The sequence below is a fragment of the Centropristis striata genome, chromosome 1, assembly GCF_030273125.1.
Source record: "Centropristis striata isolate RG_2023a ecotype Rhode Island chromosome 1, C.striata_1.0, whole genome shotgun sequence".
Classification (NCBI taxonomy): Eukaryota; Metazoa; Chordata; class Actinopteri; order Perciformes; family Serranidae; genus Centropristis; species Centropristis striata.
Window position 1 is genome coordinate 37460437 of NC_081517.1, and position 18915 is coordinate 37479351.

The following is an 18915-nucleotide window of genomic DNA, read 5'->3' on the forward strand; positions in this document are numbered from 1 at the left end:
CAGTGCATATTTTTGTGATTGGAAACATAACCTTTCTTGAATAATGATTTAACAAAGTACTTTCCTCCTTCTTTCTGCCCTGCAGGACGGACAGAGGGCAGCCCTGTGGATGGACTCTGAGCAGGCCAGATGGAAACAGAACAGGCCAGACATGAGACGGAAGAAAGTCTGATATTAGCACAATTTGGCACATCTCGCAACATCTCTCACAAACTCCAGAATGGCGGCCAGTCTTCAGAGGGAGATTCTCTGCAGATCACTGGGGATACGAACTGGAACCATTACAAGCCTAGCATAGGTGCCAACTCCATGAAGAGGCACAGGGAGAACTGCAACAGCCCCGCTTCAGTACAAGGGCTGTTCGATCAAGGATCCTACATGATGAATGGAGAACTGATGAATGGGGAGTTGAAGCATGCACTCACTGAGCAGTCCTTACTGGCCCACCAGCCCAAGAAGCTTAAAGTAGATTCTGAGATGAAAGGCAATGACGTCATGGGTTCCAGTTTGGTGGATACCTTTCCAGAATTGACAAAGGCAACAGAGTTTGAATGCAATCCCCAACAAACAGAGATTAAATTAGACAAGAGGAACTGTAATTTTCCTAATGGAGATATTTTCTGTCTACCGAGGAATAAACAGGTCTCGATTCCAAATGGTGCTGTAACGCCCCCCTCAACCATAGAAAGCACTCCAGGCGATCTTTTAGAGAAAACCTTGTCTCAGTATTATCCTGAGCAAGTGTCAATCGCACCACAAACATCTGTGCCACAGCTAGATGCTGTCAATGGTGCACATGCAAACAAGCTGTCCAGTGAAGGTGCTCAACCCCGCTCTTTAACCTCAGGATTGCCCAATTCAGCTCAGATGCCTGACTCACAGCAACAGCAGCCTGGGGCATCGGGCAACGCTGAAGGAGGCAACAATTATAACTCTGTCAACTATGTAGTGAATGGATACTCCAACAACTTTGAAGCAGACCACCAGCAGCAACAACAACAACAACAACAACAACAGCAGCATCAGCAGCGACCACCATCTTACTCTGGTCAGGAGCTGTCTTTGGGTCAGCTGCCAGGCATGATCCCAACTACAAAAACTGCCAATAGCTCACAACAACATCAAAACGGCCCACGGTGCTATCCAGATGATGCAAATCCTCAAGGTCTTTTTGCAAAGGCCAACCAAGAGTTTAACCAGAACTCTTTTCTGGAGCGTAACGCTCCTCTACAGAACACAGAGACAGGTGGATATGGAGCCTTTCCCAATTCTGGGATGCAGAAGATGGGGCAAAGTGAAGAACCCAGGTCTGGGCAACACCAGAGCCATGGCACTGACAGGGGCCACCAGTACGGAATGCAACCCCAGAACTTTAAGCAAAACGCTGGTAACCCACATGGAGCTGACAGTACAGGACCCATGGGAAGCGGTCTACAACAGGCACGACATGCTGGGTTAGAAAATGGGATGGAGAACCCACCTCAGCAGAGAGCCAACTTATCGTGTTCGACTCCCCACCAGAGAGGCTGGGCAGAGATGAACTCTTCACATTCCCAGCAGCAAACAGCAAGTGGCCCGTCTTCCCAGGCACAGGAGCAGGACATGTGGCGGGGTTTCCCTGCTAAGCCTCAGTCAGAGCAGCAGACAGCTAACCCCCAGGTTCACTGCCAGATGTTGGAGCCAAATTCAGCACAGAGATTCCAGACACAGACAGGTTTCACAGATAGCAGCCAGGGGCCGAACAGCTTCCAGCAGCAACAGCAGGACCATCTCCCGCCACAAACACACTGTGCTCCAGCTCAGAACAACACTGCCCCTGAGTGGCAGCAGTCAAATTCAAAAGCACCCCAGATGCAGCAGCCTCTTCCCCAGAAAATGCCTGAGCAGCGTAATTTCCACCAAGATCAGCAGGCAGACAGCCGCTACCATGCCCAGATGCAGTCAGAGCACTTATGTGAAGACCCTGACCTGCAGGATATACTGTCACCTGGGTTTTTACCAACACAGCAGCAACAACAGCACTGTCATCTTCAACGTCCCCTGTCCCACCCACCACAATTTGAAGGGCAGCAACTCAAGTCTCCCGATTACAGACCTCGCAGTCAGCCTCAGCCAAGTCAGCAGCAGCTTCAATCCAACCAGCCTCTTAGAAACAATTCAGCTCAACCCAACAACCAACACATCCAGCACAGCGACCATGCAACATTTAGTTACAACAACACAACAGAGATGCAACAGCTTCAACATCCAAGGCAGTTTGCACCAAACTCAGGCAGCAGTAACCTCAAGCAATTTCAACCACAGCGGCCTAACAACCACTGCCACCAGCCCAACCATGCAGACTTCTCCCAGACCTCTCCACAGCCACAACCTCACTTACCACAAGGTGCGTTAAGCCAACAGGTATCAACACAGATGTATCCTAAAGCTGAACAGCAATTGAAGATGTCATGCACTCAGTTTCAACGGGGACCTCGACTACCTCTGGCACCTGTGGGTCCTCAAGGAGACTTTCAGAGGCATGCAGCCCTGCGTATGCACCTGTTACAAAGGCAGGAGCGCCAGGTCCCTCCCCATCTCCTTCAGAGCACTATCGACCCCAAACATGGCTTGAGAACTGTGAAAATGGAAAACGGACCCAGGTTTGAGCTGCCACAGCAGCAAGAGCAGCAGTTACAGATGCGAGAGGGAGGCATTGGCGGCCAAGTCCAAGTCAAGCAGGAGAATCAACCATCCATGTGCGAGCAAAGCAAGAGGCCGGGAAGTATCCTGGCCTCCATGGAACAAACCCTGAGGCAGTACCAGCTTTCGCCCATGTTTGAGAAGAAATCGCTTGTCGTCAATTCAAATAAAGTCAAGGTGGAATCTTCTGGGCCAGTCACAATCCTGTCAACCAACACTGATCTGGGTGGAGTGGAATCAGCAGCAGCTGGCCCTGCAACTGCAGCCCATAAAAACCCACCTGACTGCACCCCTAAGAAGGAACACCTCCTGCAAAGCTTTATGGACTCTCCTATGAAGCTTTTGGATACCCCTATAAAGAACCTACTGGACACCCCCATGAAAACACAGTATGACATTGCATCCTGCCACTGTGTTGGTAAGTCTCATGATGTCCGTTCTGAAACATGATTGACCAGTTGGTGTGTAAATATTAATGTTTGCTCCTTTATTATATTTAGAACAAATCAGTGAGAAGGATGAGGGTCCATACTACACTCACTTGGGGTCAGCGCCGAGTGTTCCTGATATACGAGAGAGGATGGAGCAAAGGTTAACTGATAAATTTGACCTCTTGAAAAAAAATTACTGTAAAAACTCATTGCGTAACATGTGTACTGTCTTACTTATCTAATGCATATATTCTGCTTTGAAGATCTGGTCTAACTGGTCGTGCCATCAGGATTGAAAAAGTAATATACACCGGTAAGGAAGGAAAAAGTACACAAGGGTGCCCCATAGCCAAATGGGTAAGGATCATTTTCATATATTTAATGTGAGAAGCAGGCAAATCAGCAGCCCTCGTTTTTGCCTCTTGTTATCTATAAATTCCTATACTTGTCATGTTTCAGGTGATTCGTCGGGAAAGTGTAGACGAAAAACTACTGGTGCTGGTGCGGGAACGTACGGGTCACAAATGTGAGACAGCCTGCATCATTGTAGTAATCCTGGTGTGGGAGGGTGTCCTGCCCAGCGTGGCCGACCGCCTCTACCTCGAGCTAAGTGAAACTCTAAACAAGCACGGAGCCCTCACCCAGAGACGATGCGCCATCAATGAGGAGTAAGTGACAGCACTACAGAACCTTTTTTAACCTAATACAGATGTTAAGAGGGATGTTTGGTTCTTCTTTTGTACACATTAAAGAAAAAAGTTGTTGTAATATCTGTTTTGTTCTAATGTCTTTTTTTGCACCATGTTAACCCTCCTATTATGTTCATTTCTCAAGAACAGCAATAATGTTCATGGGTTAATTTGTTTAATTATCCAAAAGTGTTCGAAACAAATAAATCCCAATAAACATTGTTTATATTTCCTTAATAACTCCATTACTAACCATTCCAATCAATATTTAGCGCAATGGTGTTCTTTACCTCTCACGGTACAATGAGGATAATTCACTCGTTTTTCATAAAGAAATACATGTTAAAGCTTTTTTTTTTATGTATATTGGAAAGACCTACATAGAAAATACAATAGTTTTACATGACTGATTTTTATTTTACATTTTTTTTTATCCATCCATCCATCCATCCATCCATCCATCCATCCTCTAATGTTTTTCCTCCCTCTTCAGGAGGACCTGTGCATGTCAAGGGTTAAATCCTGACAACTGTGGAGCATCTTTCTCCTTTGGCTGCTCCTGGAGCATGTACTACAACGGCTGCAAGTTCGCCCGGAGCAAAATCCCAAGAAAATTCAAGCTACTAGGGGATGACATGAAAGAGGTATTCGTGCACCATGGCTACATTAATATAATATGCTAATGAGGTTACTCAATACTACCTTTTTTGTCTTTCAGGAAGAGAGACTGGAGAGCAACTTTCAAAATCTAGCAACCTTATTGGGTCCTTTGTATAAAAGGTTGGCACCTGAAGCGTATTCAAATCAGGTGAATATATTTAGACACTGTATCTGCTGCTTGCCTTTTCACATCTACATCTTCAAATGAAAATGTGCTGTTTCTCAAAGGTATAATTCATTTTCAGATCAAATTATAACCAAGCATGGTTTTGAGTCACATGTGAGTGATTCAACTTGCACACAGGAATTTATTTCCAACAGTAGTACACTGTGCATGGGTATTTCTCAGAGTATCTACACAATGAAGTCATTTTGGAAAGATTTTCCATCTATATTGTTGAGTGACCTTCAGAAACTCTTAACATGTAATTAAAATGTACCCTAATGTTGTCCCTGGACACAGGTGGAACATGAACACAGGGCGCCAGATTGTCGCCTGGGCCTTAAGGAGGGACGTCCCTTTTCTGGAGTCACTGCTTGTCTGGACTTCTGCGCCCACGCCCACAGAGATCTCCACAACATGCAGGGCGGAAGCACTGTGGTAAGCAGAGTAGATTGCATTTGTTTAAAAGATCGAGCTACAGCTTAATGTTCTATCGAAGCATGGCTTTAAAGCAAATATGTGAGTAACAAAAGTATATTTCTTATTTAACGTCTGTGACATCCCCACCAAAAAGTATTGAACTCTGTTTTTCCAGGTGTGTACTTTAACAAGCCAGGATAACCGAGAGATTGGAAAGATACCAGAGGATGAGCAGCTCCATGTACTGCCTCTTTATAAGGCTTCCAGCACTGATGAATTTGGCAGTGAGGAGGGTCAGCAGGAGAAAATCAAGTCAGGCGCCATCCAAGTCCTCAGTGCCTTCCGCCGCCAGGTGCGCATGCTTGCAGAGCCTGCCAAGTCTTGCCGGCAGAAAAAGCTGGATGCTAAGAAGGCAGCTGCCAGCAAGAATGCCATGCTCGACAATGAAAAGGCAGAGAAGGCCCTCCTGGCCAAGTCAAAAGCTGGCACTTATGACAATACTGTTCAGAGCACTCCTATGGCAGGTAGGTAACATTTATCCTGACACATTTTATAAACTGTATCTTAAATATTTCATCTTTTTGTAGGGACATACTGTCAACATACTAAATGAAGCATTAGGGTGTCGCAGTCGGTGTATTTGTACTGAACCACCATGGGACGGGGGTCACGGTCTGGTGCATGAGGTCGCATGCAGAATACACGGTTTGCAGAGTGATGCACACAATATGTAATCAAAGTTTACAATCATGAGTTCTTCTGGAACCTTTTTACCGTATGTCATTAGCAAAGTATTGTATGCTGACGGTAGGACGGTAAGGATAGGCTTGCAAGTCAATCACAATATATCAAGCGCAAAGGAAAACACTGGAGGTAGAAGACTCGCCTGAATGTTCCTGACCAGCTACAACAGCAACAGAGAGACAGAGAGAGTTCTATATTAGACAAGGGGAGTGTGTCGACAGTGGTCGACTGTTGTAAACAATGTGAATGGAAACACACCCAAGATGCTAATGCACCTAGATGTGCTGATGACCAGGATCAGAAATGCAAGTAGCCAAGTACGAACTCATTGAAACAGTTCTTTGCACAAGTTTTACGTTTTTGTTACTTTATTTATTTTAGTATTGTGACCCATTGCCTTTTGGAGAATGATTTCTTCAGTGTTTTTGAACAGTATCATACACAATTGCATGTTTGAAAGTTGCTTGCCAAAGTTGTTAGTGGGCGAAATGCTTCCTCAGTCCCCAGTAAGTGGATCTTGAACACTTGCACTACTGTCTGTTCAAAATAGATGAAAATAAATGTATCCTTATACATTTTTTTTTTTCCTGCTGTACCAAACTTGCACCAAACCGTGACTCCTAAGTCGGGGAATAAACCGAACTGTGACTACTGTGTACCGTTACACCCGTAAAAGAGAAATCAATTGCCAAAAAGTGACAATAAAATGGAGATTTGTGCATTTTTTGCTGCTGCTTAGGCCTTTATCTTCTGGGGTTTTGTTTTTTAGGACCTATTCCAGGTGCTGTTGGAGCAATCCTACAGTCAGGTCAGCCGACACACCCCCTCGGGGTCCACGATCAGCAACTACAGCAACATCAGCACCAGAGCATTCTTCCCCCTTATCCTGGCTCGACAAATGTAGCCGGCTACCCCAGGTTCCCCAACCACCATGGGTCTTTTCCAAGCACTTCCAAGCCAGGCAGCATGTATCCACCTCAGCCTCCAACACCAGCCAGCCCTTACCCGTCTTCGCTCCACGTACCAAACTCGTATATTAACGGATCAAATCGTCCATACCCGGGTTATCAATGTAACGGAGGAATGCCCCTTGACAATTACCCTCCTTACTATGCTTCAAACCCAAAGCACCTGGACATGTATCGACAGCAGCGTCCAGCGCTTTACTCAGAGCAGCAGTACGGTGTACATCAACGTTATGGAGTCAATTATCCACCAAGGTATGGTGAGCCAGGTTTACAGGTCAATGGTTACAATGCCTGCAGCATGAGGCCAGTTTCCCCTATGAGACCTTACTCTCCTTACGGTCCTAATGGGGCCTCAGCCCCCCAGTTTATGGACCCTCTCTCAAGAGCACCCTCAGCTCATGGAGGTCTAGACTATTCAGCTGCTGTGAGCAAAGGCAATCAGTTTGGAGGATACCCAAATCCATACCTCTCTCGGAGCCCTCAGATCTTAGCCCCGGGCCAAGATCCTTTCCATATGCAAATCAAGACAGAGATGGGCATGCCCCGCCCTCAGATGCTCTCTGCTCAGTTAGGCAGTGGGTGCTTAAACCCTGAAACACAGTCAGGGTTAGGTCTGCCTAACGGGAGCCTCATGGGCCCTGGTATTAAGCAGGAGCCTGGAACACCACAGACACCCACAACCCCACAAAAGCCGGAGGTGTGGTCAGACAATGAGCACAACTTCTTGGACCCTGACATTGGTGGCGTGGCGGTTGCACCGAGCCACGGATCAGTGCTTATTGAGTGTGCAAAACGGGAGCTCCACGCCACAACGCCCATCAAAAACCCAGACCGCAACCACCCAACACGTATCTCCTTGGTCTTCTACCAGCACAAAAACATGAACGAGGCCAAGCATGGTTTGGCGCTGTGGGAAGCCAAGATGGCAGAGAAGGCTCGAGAGAAGGAAGAAGACGCAGAGAGGAATGGTGGTGAGGGGACACCGAGCAAGGGCAAGAAGGGGGCGAAGCGTGAGCATCCGGAGTCATCAGAGACCACCGGGGAGCCTCCTTACAAGCGTTTCATCCAGGCACTTATGGAGGGCTCCTTGTCGGGCACAACAAACACCTTTGTCAGTACAGCTCCATACGCCTTCACCAAGGTAACTGGGCCTTACAGTCAGTTTGTGTAAGAAACACTCATGAAGAAGAAAAGTTCTGGTGCTTTATTTATAACAAAGACCACAAGCACCACTGGCCTCGTCTCAACACTCCTTCCTAAATGTAAGTGTAGAAAAAGGAACCTGTGATCAGATGAGAGATGAATCAACTTTCACATCAGGTCTTTCACCTCTTAAAAAAAAAAAATCAAGCTTTACTTGTCGACCCTACTAAGGATGTATTTATTTTTGTTTGACAACTTTTGCAAGATACACACTGTCAAGATCTCTGGTGCTTTCAGTCTGACACATAAGAACCTATTTTTAATGGAAACAAAGTTTCATTTTTGGTGGCTTTATTTTTCTTACAAAATTGTACTCTTGGCATAAAACACTGACTTTGTAAATGACAACATTCACGGTGCTAAAGGTTATGCTTAAAACCATTCATTTAAATTCAAATGCCTTCACACTATGACCGTAACTCACTCTACGAGTGACTCCGACTTTCATCAAGAGGACACTGCGAATATCATCCACCTGTCAAACGATCAGCATCATAGTGTTTTTGGCAAGTCAGTGTTTCTTTGAGCACTTTTTGATAATGAGAGTTAAATGTTTTGGTAATACCTTTAAATCATAAAAATCTGGTTTTCACTCCATAATTAATTTCTAAGCATCACTGAAATTAAATTTTAAGAATTGTACGAGCAATTTTGCAAAACTGTTTCGAGTTCATGCAAAAAGATTATTTTAAACTGTCATTGTGTTGGTGCTTCTTTCACTTTCTTATGTCATTTGTACTGTAGATTGAGCCATTCTTATGGTGCATTTTTAACATTTCGAGGATGAAAAAAAAATCTACCTTTATGCCCTTTTCAGTTTTCTCCAGGTTTCCATTGCTGTCAGCAACTGTTTTTAATGTTCCTTCCCTTAGGTGCATTGAACAAACCTGGACTGTGAATATTACATGTAGTTGTTTGTCTGTGGTGCTTAGGAAATGTGCTTTTTATACACTGAGGAACATGAAACAGGGTAAGCTCAGTGTCAGTTTCAGAGGGCAGCTGGCTTGCTGTGGGGTCTTTAATTATTGTAATCTAACTGTAAGATAAACAGGTGAGATTTGTACAGTAAATTAATTTCCCTTTTTGGAATAACTGTTATAGATTTTGTGTTGTAAAGAATGCTAACAGCCTATTTCATTGTATTTCTTTGGGTTTCAACTGATTTTATATTGCAAGGTGCTATCCAACCTTCTAGAAACATACAATGTGAGACTCTTTGGGCAGCGAGAAGGCTTTTAAATAATGTACAGTACAAAACCTGTCATATACCTCAAAACTAGTTTGGCAATAGGATTATAACGTATTTTTCTTTCTTCCTTTGTATATTACTTTCAAAATGTTAATAACTGTTCGACTTCAGGCCACCAAAAGGCATACGAGTTCACTTCTTACTTTCTTATCAATCTGCTAGAAAGTATAACTTGAACTTGAATCTTTGATGTTACTGTAAATTCAGGGACATTTTCAACTAATTCTGTGTTTATCGCCTGTATTCATCTGGTCTTTTTTTTGCCATTGCATCCTGAATCTGATTCTTGTCTACTTCACAAAGAGAAAAATTATTTTGTGAGGAAAAAGATACTTTCCTGCAGTTTTTTTTACTTTATATTTTTAGCTAGTGGGATGGTGGTAATCTTTTAAAAGTAATTTGAACATATATGCACTGAGTTGACTAAAGGGAAAGTATGATATTGACGAAGTAAAAAGTAATGTATTTGCTTTTGCTACGAGGCGAGACCAGGGCAGTGATTAACGTAGTTGCACATTTTTGTGCCTGTGTATAGTTAAATTTATTTATAACCACTAAGCAATTGTATAATGATTTTTCTTCCCTGTCTATTTGATTTAATTAATGCGATATATAGTGGAATGACTGTCATGTTATAGTAACAACTTACCCCACTCTTCAACATATTCATTTTCTGAACGCACTTCATTTCTTTTTCAGGAAAAAAATGTAATAAAGAATTACAAACATTTTATTTAAACAGATTGTAAATGTGTTAAAAAATAAATAAATTATGTCACATTGTACATACCAAGAACCTCCCTTTGATGTTGACGTAGGTTCTTTTTGTTATGTCAAATTGGCCCACTGCTCCTCTATCAGCAATCCTCATCATATCTTTCAAGAATTCTTTCGGCTTTTTCAGGTTAACAACCAAACGATCGTGGTTAGATTATCCAGGAAGTCTGTAAATGTGCGCTCACTGTCACGGCAATGTTTACAGCTAATAGTATCCTGTTTAGCTCAGACATTAGAAATTCTAGTTTTTTTAACTGTTCCAATTTTGTAAAATAAATCTACATAAAAGAAAAATGTTGAATTTTGTTGTACAGGACCCAGCTACAGTAGCAGGTTGCGGTTGAGAAAGCCAAGGTGTCTAAGATATAGCGGGTTAAAAGCATAGCCATACTTGAAGATGCTTCAGAGTGTTTCTGAGTGAGTCAACATTACTTGAATGACTTTCTGGGCTTAACTCGTGCTCTATATGTGCTCAGCTCAAGGGTTAAGCTAGCAGTTGATACACACTTGGTCTTTTTGCAGTTAGACACTAAGGGTATAAAACAAAATGTGCAACCTTTTTGCCTGTCATTTTATTTTTAAGGCTTCCCTTGTTCTCCTGAAGTTTGGTATGCTACAAAAAATGGAATTAATGATGGGTATTAATACTGTAAGTATTGTAATGTAATGAATGCAGTTTATTTGAAAGCTGTTTATTATATCATTCCTGATATTGCTGAGATGTGGGTGTTTTTTTAATAAAATTTATATTTATTTAAAGCAATTTGATTTGTTACTCCAAGTTAATATCTAAATTTTGGTGCAGTATTGGTAGGGCTGGGTTGCTTCAAGACTATCAAGTAGGAATAACCTGTCAGATTTTTTCAGTCCCTACATTGATGCTTATAACTGAACTTTACCAATCTTATACCAGTGTTTAGTTAATAAGCTGTATGTCTCGCTGTGTGGAAGTGACGGGGATCTTTTATCTGTGAGGCAACGTTAAGCTTGACTTGAAATGCAAAAGCAGCGTTGCGTTCTCACTTTTGTTTCTGCGTTTAGACAAGCGCCTTTAGGGTGAAATCTGCGTGCATGCTGTAACGCAAAAGTCTGTGACATTCGATGTAATATGCACGCCAGGTGGCTAGGTGGTGCTGTGAAGCACTGCCACACAACACCACCAAGAGCTTGCGCATGCCTAGACACTTCTCTTCTCTCCTACTTCTCTTCCTTGTAGCGCGAAATAGCCTGGTCAAAAACCAAGACATGGCGAAGTAACACAGTAAGACAGACAATTTTGACAATTTGTCCATTAAAAAATTCTGTTAAAAAATCTTTACCGTGCCATGTTGGTATCAGTTTTTTCAGCCCAACCTCACCTATGTGTCCTGATAATTGATTTTTAACTTTGACTTATTTGATCAAAATTTTGAACCCAAAAGAAACAAAGGAAAACATAAAATCTGATCTTGAAAATGATGTTTCACACACGTAAATGTACATGTTGCAAATATAAACACAGGTTGCAAATATAACACATAGCAGGTAGAATAAGGATAATATCTAGTTCTATATTTTTATACAAAATATATTTGACATTATCTCCGGTTTTACTTGGCCGAATATCATCAAAACAAATCTGGTATGGAGTTTCAAGCCAGAACTTTAGAGGGAAGCTGATGGCTGAAGGCTCGACGTTGCTTCACTTTTATGTCTTCACGTCATGAAGAAGTTAATGTGCAGGTGGTTTCATGGACTCTAGAGGGTTCGCTGAAATGACTCCTTGATAGTTATCAGAGCTGCTAGGGCACCTTGAACTGATGGAAATAGTCCGACATGTTTGTTGTTGTTTGCCTGAACTGTACATGGATGTTGCATAAACGCGTATGCAACGAGAGCCAGCGTGAGCTGATCAGAGCACAGTTTTGCGTTTATAACCCTTTAGACATAAACGCAAAGGTGGAACGCTTCTAAGACTTCCACTGTTTGTGTTTTTAAGCCCCAAAAACGCAGTCATCGTCTAAACGAGAGAATCCAACACATAAATACTAGGTATCATTTTACTGAACTGCTATGTATCATTGAGTCAGTTTGGGTCCGAGCTAGTATTGGTGCTATTATCAAAGAATACCTATTCATTCAATACCAAATTTCACAACCTAAGTACATTTCATGAGTGTCAGAGAACCAATAAGCATGAAGCATACTTGCACCAAAATCAGCTAATGCTGGTGATTGATTTTCTAACACTGCACTTCATAGAACATGCAGGAAAAACATGTTGCACACAAAGACGAGGCTCATGTTTTGCTATATTGTGAGAGGCTTGACTACAGTGTGTGTCTGATAGATGTAAAAGAGCTGATACAAAATGTGTACTGTAATATGAAATATAATTTGTATTATGTTTAGATGTATTTTATGAAACTGGTATTGAACAAAGTTTATTAACAGGTATTGAAGTCGAGCTATCGGCAACAGAAATTGAACAAAACCCAGCCCTAATTATTGTCAACATGTTGAAATTATGAAATGTGTAATTGTGGATTAAAGTAGAAAGAGATCATGCCATGTTTTACAACTTATTTTATTTACCCAAACAGGAAGAAATTGTTTACTCATTACATAAAAACTGCGAACAGAAACTGATTTTAGTATTTTAAAGTAAAATTTGATCATATTAGCAGGACTTGAACCTGGATATCTGACACAAAAATACTGCAGCACATATAGTTTACTTTACAGTTGAATAGAAAGGAGACCAGATATTTTTCTCATTAACTTCTAAATTATAATAAATCAATCTGGTGTCCAATGACAACAAAAGCACTTATTCACCGGCGATACACCTTTTTTTTATAACAAATTATTGGATGATTAGATGGCACTCGCCGCAGCTTAGAATGAGTCCTTACCAAAAATAAATCCAGCTGCATTCAAAAGTTGCAGCCGCTTCAGGCAGCTTCAAGAGGTTTTGCTGGTTTCCCTTTTGTCTTAAAGGCTTCAAACAAAATGCCACTTGTCCACTGTGAAAGAGATTTAGAATCACGTAAAAATCGAACAAACAACACCTCAAATAAACTAAATTTATTGCAGGTTGTTTATCATTTACGTACCATCTGCAGATACAGGATGCGCGCTGCCGAACGCCGGGGCCTGCGGTGTCAAACAGGACAATTACCGAATGTAATATAGTTTTATATGCTGTTATTGTGTTTGTATCATTATGGTAAAGCAGCAGCAGCATATGGAAGTTCTCACCGACTGGACAACATCTCTGGCATCATCTGCGCTGCATTTGAAAGGGCTCTCGCAGCAGGAGACATTTTTACTGAACAAAAAAACAACAGAAAAAAGGTATTCATGGCACTAACAGTGTATTATATATGTATGTCACACAGCAACACACTGCAGGGTTTGCTTTTTTTTTTTTACCATTCGATGCCTCCACTGTTTGTCTGCTTCTGCACTAGTGCCCTCCAGTGCTCATGGGTGGACTTAATGACCTCTACTGCAAAGTCCTATAAAAAGGACATCAGAGGAAAACATTTAGTTTTGTGGGGGAGCAATCCATTAGAGCACATTCAGTTTTATCCACCGAGAGCACAACAGACTGTCGTGTCTTATCTGCGTACTGTGTTTGGTGTTGCAGAGGTCTCGGTACCTTGTCTTTGAATTGTCCATTGAATCCAAATTGGTTCTCAGGCTTTCCATCAGGCACCTTATATTTCCTAAACCAGTCGACAGTAGCCTCTAAATGGCCAGGCCGGCTCTTGCGGACGTCCTCTATGTCTGAGCAAAACACAAACATACACACACACATACATTAGGAACAGAGGACTTTGCACCGTATTCGTCTTGTTATAAATTAGATACGACTCTGTACTCTGTTTATACTTATCAGGAATACAGGTGCATCTCAATGAATTAGAATATCATAGAAAAGTTTATTTATGTGAGTAATTCAATTCAAAAAGTGGAAATTACACATTATATAGATCCATGACACACAGAATGAAACATTTCATGTCTTCATTTATTTAATTTCTTCCTATAATAATGATTATGGCTTACATTTAATGAAGACCTAAAACTCAGCGTCTTAAAAAAATTTGAATACTACAAAAGACCAATTTTAAAAAGTATGTTTAATATGTAAATGTTGGCCTCTGAAAAGTATGTCCAGCTATATGACTCAATACTTGGTTGGGGCTATTTGACTTGAACTACTGGAAATGGACTTTTCCATGATATTCTAATGTACTGAGATGCACCTGTATATCTAAATGCAACAGCAACAGCGTGTTGAATATGTACAGCCCTCTGAAGGATTCTAAGTGTTCAGCAAATATTTACAGATTACAAATGAGCAAATAATGGCTCGTAAAAGGTAGCAATAACCCTTTAAAACAATATAAGAAGGTCGCAATTGTATTGTAAACAATGCAGACTTAAATACTATTCAGAAACAGGTTTAGCATAAGCTGTATGGGGTTGAATTGCATTCAACATGTTTGTTGAGCCTTCAGGATACACACAGTGTTTTGGAAAGAAATAATGAAAGCCGCGTTGAAAATAAAAACTCCACAGGGTTAATTCTCAACGAGTGTTTTAACTAGAATCTGATTTTACTGTCTGAGCTGCTAAAGTGATGCCTGTGTTAGATCTGCACATTTTTCTTTCCAAATTCAATCACTTGATCTGACTGGGCAGTGCATGTTCAATAATACCCTATTTACATTAATGTGTATATGAGTCAAGTGCAGAGCTGACAAACTTTGACACTTGCATCTTAATATGAGCCTATTTCATTCTCTTGTTTGACAAATTCCAGACAGAATCCTAACTTTTCCTGACTTATGATCATGCCTGGTTTCCTGGACTAAATGTCTTCAGGATAGAGATTCAGATCCCTTTCTTAAGTTAAAGTACTAATACAACACTGTGAAATGACTCCACTACAAGTAAAAGTCCTATATTCATAATTTACTTTAGTAAAAGTACAAAAGTATCAGCATCAAGTATTCCCTATGCAGAATGGCCCTTCTCAAAATGTTTTATATATTCCAAATGTATTATTAGATTATTATCATTGATGCATTTATTAATGAAGTCAAGGTAGGGCTCATTTAACTACTTAATACACTGTTATGTGGTTTAATTTATAAACATGTGTAATCATTTTAAATGTATATACATTTCTTCATGTTGAATCTTGACCTGAAAAGTAACTAAAGCTGTCAGCTAAATGTAGTGGAGTTGAAGTAAAAAGTTACATAAAATTGAAATTCTCAAGTAAAGTACAAGTACCTAAAAAGTGTACTTAACCCTTTATCAGGCAAATAACTATATTTGGTAACTTCAGGTAATATTTTGAGTAAAAAGTTGCAAATTTACTAGATTAAAGTGCCAAATCTACAAGAAAAAAAGTCGCAGATTTAAGAGATTTAAAGTGTCAAATTGCGCAAAAAAAGTCGCAGATTTACGAAGAAAAAAGTGGGGAAAAAAGCAACTTTTTTCTTGCAGATTCACCACTTTAAATCTCATAAATCTGTGCATTTTTTTCTCGTAGATTTGCCACTTTAATCTCATAAACTTTTTTCTCAAAATATTATTTTCGTATTTTTTTTTTTTTTTACACATTCCGGCAGAATGTAATATCCTCCAATATTGTCAAGGGTTGAAATTTGGAATTTGCAAGTATTTCAATGAGTGCCTTATTAAGGGTTAAGTACAGTACTTGAGTAAATTTACTTAGTTACATTCCACCACTGATAGAGACTGGGTCAGTGAAAGGGAATTTTCAAATGGTGACTGCTGTTATAATCGGAGGAAAACACCCACTATTCAGGTTTTTGGCATCTGGGTCTTTAGCATTGATGGCGATGACCTTCCAGTCCATTTCTCCCTCGTCGATCATGGCCAAGATGCCGAGCACTTTCACCTGTATCACCTGACCTGGAGAGCACACCTGAAGAACGGAGCAGCAAATTACAAATACAGTCAAATCAATTACACCTTAAGTTATCTTGTGCATAAAGTGAGCAAAAAACATCCTATAATAATATGTATATTATAAGCGCTTAGAGCTGTTTTACCTGGCTTCCGATTTCACAAACGTCGATGGGATCATTATCACCGCAGCACTTTGTCTCGTTGTCTTTGTGGTTTGGGTCCTCCCACGTCTTTAACAAAGGAAAAGTTCAAAAACATGTCAGAAATCGACAGATTGTAGCAAACATTTCAACTTCAGATAAATATATATAGTTATAAAAACCCAGGACAAAATGATGCTTTACGCTAAAAACTAAATTCAATGGTGACGGATTGCACAAAAAAAACCAACACCTCAATGTTCCTCCTCTTCCTCACCTGTGGGAGCGCCCCATAGTTCCAGATGTAACCTTTATGGGGGAATATGTTGGCCACATACCGCAGCTTTCCTTTCTTTACATCTTGTTTGATCGGGTTCAGCAGTTCCTTAGTTGCAATCTGAAAAATTGAGGGAATTATGAAAGTGTATGCATGTATTTCGGTGTGAGTGCTTTTGCTAAAGTACTGTACTAAAGTTAAAATTTAAATTACTTTTTTTTGCATGAGTGCTTTCTTTTCATGCCACTTTCTGCTTTTACTCAACTTCATCTGAGAGGTAAGTATTATACTTTTTACTTTACTACATTTAAAGGAATATAACATTAGGCCTATATTAGGCTTTCTGTATTTTTTCTATATAATATATGTCATACACCACTAAAAATATTTATTGATTGATGTTCATATTTCTACATGCAAAACCTATTTAACCTATTTAATATGCTACACACATTTTCTCCAATGTGTGATATCTGTCATACTTTCAGGAAAACAAACAAACACAAAAAAATATATTAATAATAAATGCCAAAGAGCAGAAATGTATGTATATAATGTGTTTAGAATGTATGCATGTGTCTAATTTTTATATTGTTTATTCTGTCTTCTATATCTATGTGTCTGTATATTGAGCTGCTGTGACAACTACATTTTCCCACTGGAGGATATCTGATAGCTTTAGTAACTAGTTATTTTGCAAATTAATATTTTACGTTGAAAATGCATGAAGATTTCATAAAATATGATAGTTTTTTTATAAATAAAACTACCCAAAAATATAAAGGCCTAAAAGTACAGCTGAAACATTTAGCCGATAAATCAATTAATCAAACTATTTTGATAATTTCTGTTATTTTTCATGAAAAAACATTCCATTTCTCGCTTCTCAAATGAGGATTTTTCTGCACAGAGTACTTTTACTTTTAATACTATATGTAAATATTATTCTGATTTTACTCTCATACTTTTACATAACAATTTTAATGCAGGACTTTTACTTTTAAATAGCATTTTTACATTTTTACTAAATACTTCCTCTTACCTCCATTTTAGCGTTTGACCATCGAGGTACCTCCACTACCATGTTAAAGAGCACCTGAAAGTACAAAAGAAAGATTTATACAGTATCTGCTGAGGTGAATTTTCAATAACAAATTCTAATTTGTCAACACCTACCTCACTCTCATTCTTCTTGGCCTTTTTAGCCGGCACATCATTGTCCTGTTGAAATAAAAAAAAAGTGGTTTGAATGTTATGTTTATACAGTTAATCATTAAAACACAGTCAAGAGATTTCTGCATTATTTATGAAACAGAAATTAAAACTTCTGCAATCAAAGAGTTACCTGTTCTGTGTCCACAGTAAGTGATATGTCATGGAATGGTGAGATGTATTTTCCTTCAGAAGTTTCTAAGAAAATAAAAAAAATAAAAAAATAAAAACAAGTAAGAAAAAAAGAGTTCTTGTGCAAACACAACACAGAGTTTGGTGAGATTTTAGCATGGATTCTGGGATCACCATGGAGGTATGCCAGAAAAACAAAGTCTTCTTCAAGACACACAGGGTGAGTAATTTCTGTACAAATTATCATTTTGGGGCTGAAGTGTTCCTTTAAGTTTGTCAACAAGATCTGCTTTACAATTTAAACTTCATCTTATATGAGTTGTATGATCCTGTATGTAGAGCTGGGCGATATATCGATATGTGATATGGAATTAGACCATATCGCATATATCGATATAGTTCAATTTTTTTTTCATTTTTTATATATAAATGCTGCCCTTACTAGGGTTTGTCATATTTAGTTATTTTGTAATGTTCGTTATTCTTCTCTCATATAAATATATTTATTTCAGAAAAAGATTGGCCTATTTCACTGGCACTTAATGGAGCTTTGATTTTTTTTATTTAAAAAAAAAAAAAAAAAAAAAAAAAAAGTACTCCTGTCGATATTCAGCCTAAATATATTGGGATATGACTTTTGGTCCATATCGCCCAGCCCTAACTATAAGCCAATTGTCCACGTGACAGCCCAAACAGGAAGTAAAACCACATGAGGAGGATATAAAGGGAAACATCCTTCTTGCTTTCTGCTTATGAACCATTTGCGCCTGCAGGAACCTGTGGGCTAACTCTGTAGGGGGTTTGAGTCTAAATTTAAGCGCTAAGAGTCAAGAAATGCCGTTTGCAACTCAAAGGTCAGACGTTTACCTTGACCTGGAGGTCGACGTGTTGTTACCTGTCACACAGCGGACCCTGCTGCTCAACTCTTTCACAATAAAACACACGTTGGGGACACGTTTGGTTTTCCACCCATGCAGGCAATGATTGACTTACTAAGATAAATCCGGTAGTCAGGGGAATGAGGGTGTCCTCTCTCCTCCGTCTGATAGTGCATCGTTTTTCTGAAATAAAGCAGATGAGGAGCTCCTGCTGCTGCTGCTTGTGTGACGAGTTTGCTTCGAGAAGCGGAAAACGAGCCGAAAGCTGTCACCAGGCAGCCGAGCGAAGAGCGCAGCAGCGGCGGGCTCATTATAGACACTTCTTCTCCCTCCGGTTCCTGCTTCCCGTTTCCACC

General features: G+C 40.2%; 2 protein-coding genes across 3 annotated transcripts in view; one reads left to right on the top strand and one right to left on the bottom strand.

Moving 5' to 3' along the window:
- Window positions 1–10730, top strand: part of tet2 (tet methylcytosine dioxygenase 2) — a 37243-nt gene extending 26513 nt beyond the window's left edge. For both annotated transcript variants that reach the window (XM_059341276.1, XM_059341269.1), the window contains 9 exons: window positions 86–3100; window positions 3183–3273; window positions 3377–3470; window positions 3573–3781; window positions 4296–4446; window positions 4521–4610; window positions 4926–5063; window positions 5221–5569; window positions 6559–10730. In XM_059341276.1, coding sequence (XP_059197259.1) covers window positions 130–3100; window positions 3183–3273; window positions 3377–3470; window positions 3573–3781; window positions 4296–4446; window positions 4521–4610; window positions 4926–5063; window positions 5221–5569; window positions 6559–7928 — 5463 coding nt within the window. In that variant the 5' untranslated portion in view covers window positions 86–129 and the 3' untranslated portion in view covers window positions 7929–10730. The remainder of the gene's footprint in view (window positions 1–85; window positions 3101–3182; window positions 3274–3376; window positions 3471–3572; window positions 3782–4295; window positions 4447–4520; window positions 4611–4925; window positions 5064–5220; window positions 5570–6558) is intronic.
- Window positions 10731–12536: 1806 nt separating this feature from the next.
- ppa2 (inorganic pyrophosphatase 2) lies at window positions 12537–18909 on the bottom strand. Its single transcript, XM_059342256.1, has 12 exons — window positions 18675–18909; window positions 17683–17747; window positions 17514–17558; window positions 17380–17433; window positions 16338–16457; window positions 16064–16150; window positions 15810–15936; window positions 13630–13757; window positions 13401–13486; window positions 13227–13296; window positions 13082–13121; window positions 12537–12991 (listed from the first exon to the last, which is right to left on the bottom strand). The coding sequence occupies exons 1-12, from the start codon at window positions 18868–18870 to the stop codon at window positions 12969–12971; spliced, it is 1041 nt and encodes a 346-aa protein (XP_059198239.1). The 5' UTR covers window positions 18871–18909; the 3' UTR covers window positions 12537–12968.
- Between the last annotated feature and the right edge of the window lie 6 nt (window positions 18910–18915).